This window comes from Gymnodraco acuticeps, unplaced genomic scaffold (genome assembly GCF_902827175.1).
Source record: "Gymnodraco acuticeps unplaced genomic scaffold, fGymAcu1.1, whole genome shotgun sequence".
Classification (NCBI taxonomy): Eukaryota; Metazoa; Chordata; class Actinopteri; order Perciformes; family Bathydraconidae; genus Gymnodraco; species Gymnodraco acuticeps.
The window spans coordinates 36,594-47,500 of record NW_022990870.1 but is presented as its reverse complement, the minus strand read 5'-3'; the positions used below and the strand labels follow the sequence as shown (position 1 = coordinate 47,500).

General features: G+C 48.6%; 1 protein-coding gene across 2 annotated transcripts in view; it reads right to left on the bottom strand.

Annotated features, from left to right (window-relative positions):
• The window catches only part of amph (amphiphysin), a 56,460-nt gene that overhangs the window by 22,122 nt on the left and 23,431 nt on the right, over positions 1–10,907 (bottom strand). For both annotated transcript variants that reach the window (XR_004570730.1, XM_034233347.1), the window contains exons 7-10: positions 8,454–8,539; positions 8,011–8,086; positions 726–808; positions 15–153 (exon numbers count right to left, since the gene is read on the bottom strand). Coding sequence is in view for 1 of the 2 variants with exons in the window: in XM_034233347.1 (XP_034089238.1) it covers positions 15–153; positions 726–808; positions 8,011–8,086; positions 8,454–8,539 (384 nt within the window). In the remaining variant the exon portion in view is untranslated. The remainder of the gene's footprint in view (positions 1–14; positions 154–725; positions 809–8,010; positions 8,087–8,453; positions 8,540–10,907) is intronic.

Genomic DNA, 10,907 nt, shown 5'->3' with positions numbered 1-10,907 from the left:
AGGATCAGGTCTACCTGTATGGGGGATTTGGGCCGTGGGGGTCCAGGAGACACAGGGCGCAGCATGTGGTTGGAGCTGGCGTCGGGGCTCTCCGGCGGGCTCTCGTCCTCTGGAGGTGAAGGGGTTCTGGCGAGTCTCAGCGGTCCCGAGTCGCTGCAGGTCCAGACAGAATCATGTCAGGTGAATCTTAACTTTAGTCTTCATGTATGAGCAGTCCATTATTAGACAGGCACACACAATTGTGTCTGATCCCACCCCCAAATTCTCCACCCAGATCTCCAGCTCCTCTTCTGGTAGAAGATTCAGGGTTCCCAAGAGCAGGCTGAACCGCTATAAGCACTCATTCCCGCCTACACTATGTCCATTGAGCTTCTTAACACTCACATGAAATGTAATATACTCTTAAATGTTGGCCATGAGGGTTGTGCAATAGGTCGCCATTGTCAGTATGTGAATTGTGTTTGTTCAAACGGTGCATGAGTGATGATATGTGCATGTATTTTAATGTGTATTATGTTTGTATATGTACATGTATGTGGAACTGCAGGACAGAGTCCAGAACAAATCTCCTTACGGGGACAATAAAGTATATTGTATCGTATGTGGAAAATCAACTCCACTGAGGGACTGAAGTCTATGAAACCAGTTCTCAACAAGATCCCCTTCTTGAATCATAATGAGGTCTAACACTTTGAAAACTGCTACAGACAAGAAGGGGGTCTGACCTGGGGGCTCCTTGGATGGTGAACATCTTATCAGAGTGCTGCTCGGCCAGTTGCGTCATCACCTCATACAGCTGCCGGCACACCTGCAGAGAAACACAGGTGAGTCCTCTACACAGGTAACGTGATGTCACAGAGATACAGGTGAGTCCTCTGCAGGTAACGTGATGTCACAGAGATACAGGTGAGTCCTCTACAGGTAACGTGATGTCACAGAGATACAGGTGAGTCCTCTGCAGGTAACGTGATGTCACACAGAGATACAGGTGAGTCCTCTGCAGGTAACGTGATGTCACAGAGATACAGGTGAGTCCTCTACAGGTAACGTGATGTCACACAGAGATACAGGTGAGTCCTCTGCAGGTAACGTGATGTCACAGAGAGATACAGGGGAGTCCTCTACAGGTAACGTGATGTCACAGAGATACAGGTGAGTCCTCTGCAGGTAACGTGATGTCACAGAGATACAAGTGAGTCCTCTGCAGGTAACGTGATGTCACAGAGATACAGGTGAGTCCTCTGCAGGTAACGTGATGTCACAGAGAGATACAGGTGAGTCCTCTGCAGGTAACGTGATGTCACAGAGATACAGGTGAGTCCTCTGCAGGTAACGTGATGTCACAGAGATACAGGTGAGTCCTCTGCAGGTAACATGATGTCACACAGAGATACAGGTGAGTCCTCTGCAGGTAACGTGATGTCACACAGAGACACAGGTGAGTCCTCTACAGGTAACGTGATGTCACAGAGAGATACAGGTGAGTCCTCTGCAGGTAACGTGATGTCACAGAGAGATACAGGTGAGTCCTCTACAGGTAACGTGATGTCACAGAGACACAGGTGAGTCCTCTGCAGGTAACGTGATGTCACAGAGAGATACAGGTGAGTCCTCTGCAGGTAACGTGATGTCACAGAGATACAGGTGAGTCCTCTACAGGTAACGTGATGTCACACAGAGGTACAGGTGAGTCCTCTGCAGGTAACGTGATGTCACACAGAGATACAGGTGAGTCCTCTGAAGGTAACGTGATGTCACAGAGAGATACAGGTGAGTCCTCTGCAGGTAACGTGATGTCACAGAGAGATACAGGTGAGTTCTCTGTAGGTAACGTGATGTCACAGAGATACAGGTGAGTCCTCTGCAGGTAACGTGATGTCACAGAGATACAGGTGAGTCCTCTGCAGGTAACGTGATGTCACAGAGAGATACAGGTGAGTCCTCTACAGGTAACGTGATGTCACAGAGATACAGGTGAGTCCTCTGCAGGTAACGTGATGTCACAGAGATACAGGTGAGTCCTCTGCAGGTAACGTGATGTCACAGAGAGATACAGGTGAGTCCTCTGCAGGTAACGTGATGTCACAGAGATACAGGTGAGTCTTCTACAGGTAACGTGATGTCACAGAGACACAGGTGAGTCCTCTACAGGTAACGTGATGTCACACAGAGATACAGGTGAGTCCTCTGCAGGTAACGTGATGTCACAGAGATACAGGTGAGTCCTCTACAGGTAACGTGATGTCACAGAGATACAGGTGAGTCCTCTGCAGGTAACGTGATGTCACAGAGAGATACAGGTGAGTCCTCTACAGGTAACGTGATGTCACAGAGACACAGGTGAGTCCTCTGCAGGTAACGTGATGTCACACAGAGATACAGGTGAGTCTTCTGCAGGTAACGTGATGTCACACAGAGATACAGGTGAGTCCTCTGAAGGTAACGTGATGTCACAGAGAGATACAGGTGAGTCCTCTGCAGGTAACGTGATGTCACAGAGAGATACAGGTGAGTCCTCTGTAGGTAACGTGATGTCACAGAGATACAGGTGAGTCCTCTGTAGGTAACGTGATGTCACAGAGATACAGGTGAGTCCTCTGCAGGTAACGTGATGTCACAGAGATACAGGTGAGTCCTCTGCAGGTAACGTGATGTCACAGAGAGATACAGGTGAGTCCTCTACAGGTAACGTGATGTCACAGAGACACAGGTGAGTCCTCTGCAGGTAACGTGATGTCACACAGAGATACAGGTGAGTCTTCTGCAGGTAACGTGATGTCACACAGAGATACAGGTGAGTCCTCTGAAGGTAACGTGATGTCACAGAGAGATACAGGTGAGTCCTCTGCAGGTAACGTGATGTCACACAGAGACACAGGTGAGTCCTCTACAGGTAACGTGATGTCACAGAGAGATACAGGTGAGTCCTCTGCAGGTAACGTGATGTCACAGTGAGATACAGGTGAGTCCTCTACAGGTAACGTGATGTCACAGAGACACAGGTGAGTCCTCTGCAGGTAACGTGATGTCACAGAGAGATACAGGTGAGTCCTCTGCAGGTAACGTGATGTCACAGAGATACAGGTGAGTCCTCTACAGGTAACGTGATGTAACAGAGAGATACAGGTGAGTCCTATACAGGTAACGTGATGTCACAGAGACACAGGTGAGTCCTCTGCAGGTAACGTGATGTCACACAGAGATACAGGTGAGTCCTCTGAAGGTAACGTGATGTCACAGAGAGATACAGGTGAGTCCTCTGCAGGTAACGTGATGTCACAGAGAGATACAGGTGAGTCCTCTGTAGGTAACGTGATGTCACAGAGATACAGGTGAGTCCTCTGCAGGTAACGTGATGTCACAGAGATACAGGTGAGTCCTCTGCAGGTAACGTGATGTCACAGAGAGATACAGGTGAGTCCTCTACAGGTAACGTGATGTCACAGAGATACAGGTGAGTCCTCTGCAGGTAACGTGATGTCACAGAGATACAGGTGAGTCCTCTGCAGGTAACGTGATGTCACAGAGAGATACAGGTGAGTCCTCTGCAGGTAACGTGATGTCACAGAGATACAGGTGAGTCCTCTACAGGTAACGTGATGTCACAGAGACACAGGTGAGTCCTCTGCAGGTAACGTGATGTCACACAGAGATACAGGTGAGTCCTCTGCAGGTAACGTGATGTCACAGAGATACATGTGAGTCCTCTACAGGTAACGTGATGTCACAGAGATACAGGTGAGTCCTCTGCAGGTAACGTGATGTCACAGAGAGATACAGGGGAGTCCTCTACAGGTAACGTGATGTCACAGAGATACAGGTGAGTCCTCTGCAGGTAACGTGATGTCACAGAGATACAGGTGAGTCCTCTGCAGGTAACGTGATGTCACACAGAGATAGAGGTGAGTCCTAATGTGATGTCACACAGAGATACAGGTGAGTCCTCTACAGGTAACGTGATGTCACAGAGAGATACAGGTGAGTCCTCTGCAGGTAACGTGATGTCACAGAGAGATACAGGTGAGTCCTCTGCAGGTAACGTGATGTCACAGAGATACAGGTGAGTCCTCTACAGGTAACGTGATGTCACAGAGATACAGGTGAGTCCTCTGCAGGTAACGTGATGTCACACAGAGATACAGGTGAGTCCTCTGCAGGTAACGTGATGTCACAGAGATACAGGTGAGTCCTCTACAGGTAATGTGATGTCACAGAGATACAGGTGAGTCCTCTGCAGGTAACGTGATGTCACAGAGAGATACAGGTGAGTCCTCTACAGGTAACGTGATGTCACAGAGATACAGGTGAGTCCTCTGCAGGTAACGTGATGTCACAGAGAGATACAGGTGAGTCCTCTGCAGGTAACGTGATGTCACAGAGAGATACAGGTGAGTCCTCTGCAGGTAACGTGATGTCACAGAGATACAGGTGAGTCCTCTACAGGTAATGTGATGTCACAGAGATACAGGTGAGTCCTCTGCAGGTAACGTGATGTCACAGAGAGATACAGGTGAGTCCTCTACAGGTAACGTGATGTCACAGAGATACAGGTGAGTCCTCTGCAGGTAACGTGATGTCACAGAGATACAGGTGAGTCCTCTGCAGGTAACGTGATGTCACAGAGAGATACAGGTGAGTCCTCTGCAGGTAACGTGATGTCACAGAAATACAGGTGAGCCCTCTACAGGTAACGTGATGTCATAGAGATACAGGTGAGTCCTCTGCAGGTATCGTGATGTCACACAGAGATACAGGTGAGTCCTCTGCAGGTAACGTGATGTCACAGAGATACAGGTGAGTCCTCTACAGGTAACGTGATGTCACAGAGATACAGGTGAGTCCTCTGCAGGTAACGTGATGTCACAGAGAGATACAGGTGAGTCCTCTACAGGTAACGTGATGTCACAGAGATACAGATGAGTCCTCTGCAGGTAACGTGATGTCACAGAGATACAGGTGAGTCCTCTGCAGGTAACGTGATGTCACACAGAGATACAGGTGAGTCCTAATGTGATGTCACACAGAGATACACAGAGATACAGGTGAGTCCTCTACAGGTAACGTGATGTCACAGAGAGATACAGGTGAGTCCTCTACAGGTAACGTGATGTCACACAGAGATACAGGTGAGTCCTCTGCAGGTAACGTGATGTCACACAGAGACACAGGTGAGTCCTCTACAGGTAACGTGATGTCACAGAGAGATACAGGTGAGTCCTCTGCAGGTAACGTGATGTCACAGAGAGATACAGGTGAGTCCTCTACAGGTAACGTGATGTCACAGAGATACAGGTGAGTCCTCTACAGGTAACGTGATGTCACAGAGAGATACAGGTGAGTCCTCTGCAGGTAACGTGATGTCACACATAGATACAGGTGAGTCCTCTGAAGGTAACGTGATGTCACACAGAGACACAGGTGAGTCCTCTACAGGTAACGTGATGTCACAGAGAGATACAGGTGAGTCCTCTGCAGGTAACGTGATGTCACACAGAGATACAGGTGAGTCCTCTGCAGGTAACGTGATGTCACACAGAGATACAGGTGAGTCCTCTGAAGGTAACGTGATGTCACACAGAGACACAGGTGAGTCCTCTACAGGTAACGTGATGTCACAGAGAGATACAGGTGAGTCCTCTGCAGGTAACGTGATGTCACAGAGAGATACAGGTGAGTCCTCTACAGGTAACGTGATGTCACAGAGACACAGGTGAGTCCTCTGCAGGTAACGTGATGTCACACAGAGATAGAGGTGAGTCCTAATGTGATGTCACACAGAGATACAGGTGAGTCCTCAACAGGTAACGTGATGTCACAGAGAGATACAGGTGAGTCCTCTGCAGGTAACGTGATGTCACAGAGAGATACAGGTGAGTCCTCTACAGGTAACGTGATGTCACAGAGACACAGGTGAGTCCTCTGCAGGTAACGTGATGTCACAGAGAGATACAGGTGAGTCCTCTGCAGGTAACGTGATGTCACAGAGATACAGGTGAGTCCTCTACAGGTAACGTGATGTCACAGAGATATACAGGTGAGTCCTCTACAGGTAACGTGATGTCACAGAGACGCAGGTGAGTCCTCTGCAGGTAACGTGATGTCACACAGAGATACAGGTGTGTCCTCTGCAGGTAACGTGATGTCACAGAGAGATACAGGTGAGTCCTCTGCAGGTAACGTGATGTCACAGAGATACAGGTGAGTCCTCTACAGGTAACGTGATGTCACAGAGATACAGGTGAGTCCTCTACGGGTAATGTGATGTCACAGAGATACAGGTGAGTCCTCTGCAGGTAAGGTGATGTCACAGAGAGATACAGGTGAGTCCTCTACAGGTAACGTGATGTCACAGAGATACAGGTGAGTCCTCTGCAGGTAACGTGATGTCACACAGAGATACAGGTGAGTCCTCTGCAGGTAACGTGATGTCACAGAGATACAGGTGAGTCCTCTACGGGTAATGTGATGTCACAGAGATACAGGTGAGTCCTCTGCAGGTAAGGTGATGTCACAGAGAGATACAGGTGAGTCCTCTACAGGTAACGTGATGTCACAGAGATACAGGTGAGTCCTCTGCAGGTAACGTGATGTCACAGAGATACAGGTGAGTCCTCTGCAGGTAACGTGATGTCACAGAGAGATACAGGTGAGTCCTCTGCAGATAACGTGATGTCAAAGAAATACAGGTGAACCCTCTACAGGTAACGTGATGTCACAGAGATACAGGTGAGTCCTCTGCAGGTAACGTGATGTCACACAGAGATACAGGTGAGTCCTCTGCAGGTAACGTGATGTCACAGAGATACAGGTGAGTCCTCTACAGGTAACGTGATGTCACAGAGATACAGGTGATTCATCTGCAGGTAACGTGATGTCACAGAGAGATACAGGTGAGTCCTCTACAGGTAACGTGATGTCACAGAGATACAGATGAGTCCTCTGCAGGTAACGTGATGTCAAAGAGATACAGGTGAGTCCTCTGCAGGTAACGTGATGTCACACAGAGATACAGGTGAGTCCTAATGTGATGTCACACAGAGATACAGGTGAGTCCTCTACAGGTAACGTGATGTCACAGAGAGATACAGGTGAGTCCTCTACAGGTAACGTGATGTCACACAGAGATACAGGTGAGTCCTCTGCAGGTAACGTGATGTCACACAGAGACACAGGTGAGTCCTCTACAGGTAACGTGATGTCACAGAGAGATACAGGTGAGTCCTCTGCAGGTAACGTGATGTCACAGAGAGATACAGGTGAGTCCTCTACAGGTAACGTGATGTCACAGAGACACAGGTGAGTCCTCTGCAGGTAACGTGATGTCACAGAGAGATACAGGTGAGTCCTCTGCAGGTAACGTGATGTCACAGAGATACAGGTGAGTCCTCTGCAGGTAACGTGATGTCACAGAGAGATACAGGTGAGTCCTCTACAGGTAACGTGATGTCACAGAGACACAGGTGAGTCCTCTGCAGGTAACGTGATGTCACACAGAGATACAGGTGAGTCCTCTACAGGTAACGTGATGTCACAGAGAGATACAGGTGAGTCCTCTGCAGGTAACGTGATGTCACAGAGAGATACAGGTGAGTCCTCTGCAGGTAACGTGATGTCACAGAGATACAGGTGAGTCCTCTGCAGGTAACGTGATGTCACAGAGAGATACAGGTGAGTCCTCTGCAGGTAACGTGATGTCACAGAGATACAGGTGAGTCCTCTGCAGGTAACGTGATGTCACAGAGAGATACAGGTGAGTCCTCTGCAGGTAACGTGATGTCACAGAGAGATACAGGTGAGTCCTCTGCAGGTAACGTGATGTCACACAGAGATACAGGTGAGTCCTCTGCAGGTAACGTGATGTCACACAGAGATACAGGTGAGTCCTCTGCAGGTAACGTGATGTCACACAGAGATACAGGTGAGTCCTCTGCAGGTAACGTGATGTCACACAGAGATACCGGTGAGGAACACAGATCACATTTCTATTGGCCAGGTACCCCCCCCCCTCACCAGAGAGATCTCGCGGTGGAACTTGGCTTCCAGGTTAGTGACGCTCTTGAAGGTGCTGATGTAGAATCCCACCCGGCTGCAGGGTGACAGGAAACACAGGTTATCAGTTATTGCATCACTTCCTGTCTGACACCTGTTGTGGGACAGTGTGCATGAGACTCACCAGGTGTGCATGAGACTCACCAGGTGTGCATGAGACTCACCAGGTGTGCCTGAGACTCACCTGGTGTGCCTGAGACTCACCAGGTGTGCATGAGACTCACCAGGTGTGCATGAGACTCACCAGGTGTGCCTGAGACTCACCAGGTGTGCATGAGACTCACCAGGTGTGCATGAGACTCACCAGGTGTGCCTGAGACTCACCAGGTGTGCCTGAGACTCACCAGGTGTGCATGAGACTCACCAGGTGTGCATGAGACTCACCAGGTGTGCCTGAGACTCACCTGTCCCACAGAGAGGGCAGCTCGTCCTGCAGACCAACGTCCAGCTCATCGAACACTTTCTGAGCCTTTTTCAGCTCGTCGTCCGCCTGAAACAGAAGAACATCTTCATCATCTTCCTCACACCTTCATCATCTTCATCTTCCTCACATCTGATCTCACCTTCATCATCTTCATCTTCCTCACACCTGATCTCACCTTCATCATCTTCCTCACACCTGATCTCACCTTCATCATCTCTCTCTCACCTGATCTCACCTTCATCATCTCTGTCACACCTGATCTCACCTTCATCATCTCTCTCTCACCTGATCTCACCTTCATCATCTCTCTCTCACCTGATCTCACCTTCATCATCTCTCTCACCTGATCTCACCTTCATCATCTCTCTCTCACCTGATCTCACCTTCATCATCTCTCTCTCACCTGATCTCACCTTCATCATCTCTCTCACCTGATCTCACCTTCATCATCATCTCTCTCACCTGATCTCACCTTCATCATCTCTCTCTCACCTGATCTCACCTTCATCATCATCTCTCTCACCTGATCTCACCTTCATCATCTCTCTCTCACCTGATCTCACCTTCATCATCTCTCTCACCTGATCTCACCTTCATCATCATCTCTCTCACCTGATCTCACCTTCATCATCTCTCTCTCTCCTGATCTCACCTTCATCATCATCTCTCTCATCTGATCTCACCTTCATCATCTCTCTCTCTCTCCTGATCTCACCTTCATCATCATCTCTCTCACCTGATCTCACCTTCATCATCTCCCTCTCACCTGATCTCACCTTCATCATCATCTCTCTCACATGATCTCACCTTCATCATCTCTCTCACCTGATCTCACCTTCATCATCTCTCTCACCTGATCTCACCTTCATCATCTCTCTCACCTGATCTCACCTTCATCATCTCTCTCACCTGATCTCACCTTCATCATCTCTCTCTCACCTGATCTCACCTTCATCATCTCTCTCTCACCTGATCTCACCTTCATCATCATCCTCTCACCTGATCTCACCTTCATCATCTCTCTCTCACCTGATCTCACCTTCATCATCTCTCTCTCACCTGATCTCACCTTCATCATCTCTCTCTCTCTCCTGATCTCACCTTCATCATCATCTCTCTCACCTGATCTCACCTTCATCATCTCCCTCTCACCTGATCTCACCTTCATCATCATCTCTCTCACATGATCTCACCTTCATCATCTCTCTCACCTGATATCACCTTTATCATCTCTCTCACCTGATCTCACCTTCATCATCTCTCTCACCTGATATCACCTTCATCATCTCTCTCACCTGATCTCACCTTCATCATCTCTCTCTCACCTGATCTCACCTTCATCATCTCTCTCTCACCTGATCTCACCTTCATCATCATCCTCTCACCTGATCTCACCTTCATCATCTCTCTCTCACCTGATCTCACCTTCATCATCTCTCTCTCACCTGATCTCACCTTCATCATCTCCCTCTCACCTGATCTCACCTTCATCATCATCCTCTCACCTGATCTCACCTTCATCATCTCTATCACCTGATCTCACCTTCATCATCATCTCTCGCTCACCTGATCTCACCTTCATCATCTCTCTCTCACCTGATCTCACCTTCATCATCTCTCTCTCACCTGATCTCACCTTCATCATCATCCTCTCACCTGATCTCACCTTCATCATCTCTCTCTCACCTGATCTCACCATCATCATCTCCCTCTCACCTGATCTCACCTTCATCATAATCCTGTCACCTGATCTCACCTTCATCATCTCTCTCACCTGATCTCACCTTCATCATCTCTCTCTCTCACCTGATCTCACCTTCATCATCATCTCTCTCTCACCTGATCTCACCTTCATCATCTCTCTCACCTGATCTCACCTTCATCATCTCTCTCTCACCTGATCTCACCTTCATCATCTCTCTCTCACCTGATCTCACCTTCATCATCTCTCTCACCTGATCTCACATTCATCATCTCTCTCTCTCCTGATCTCACCTTCATCATCTCTCTCACCTGATCTCACCTTCATCATCTCTCTCTCACCTGATCTCACCTTCATCATCTCTCTCTCACCTGATCTCACCTTCATCATCTCTCTCACCTGATCTCACCTTCATCATCTCTCTCTCACCTGATCTCACCTTCATCATCATCTCTCTCACCTGATCTCACCTTCATCATCTCTCTCTCACCTGATCTCACCTTCATCATCTCTCTCTCACCTGATCTCACCTTCATCATCTCTCTCTCACCTGATCTCACCTTCATCATCATCCTCTCACCTGATCTCACCTTCATCATCTCTCTCACCTGATCTCACCTTCATCATCTCTCTCACCTGATCTCACCTTCATCATCTTCCTCACCTGATCTCACCTTCATCATCTCTCTCACCTGATCTCACCTTCATCATCTCTCTCTCACCTGATCTCAC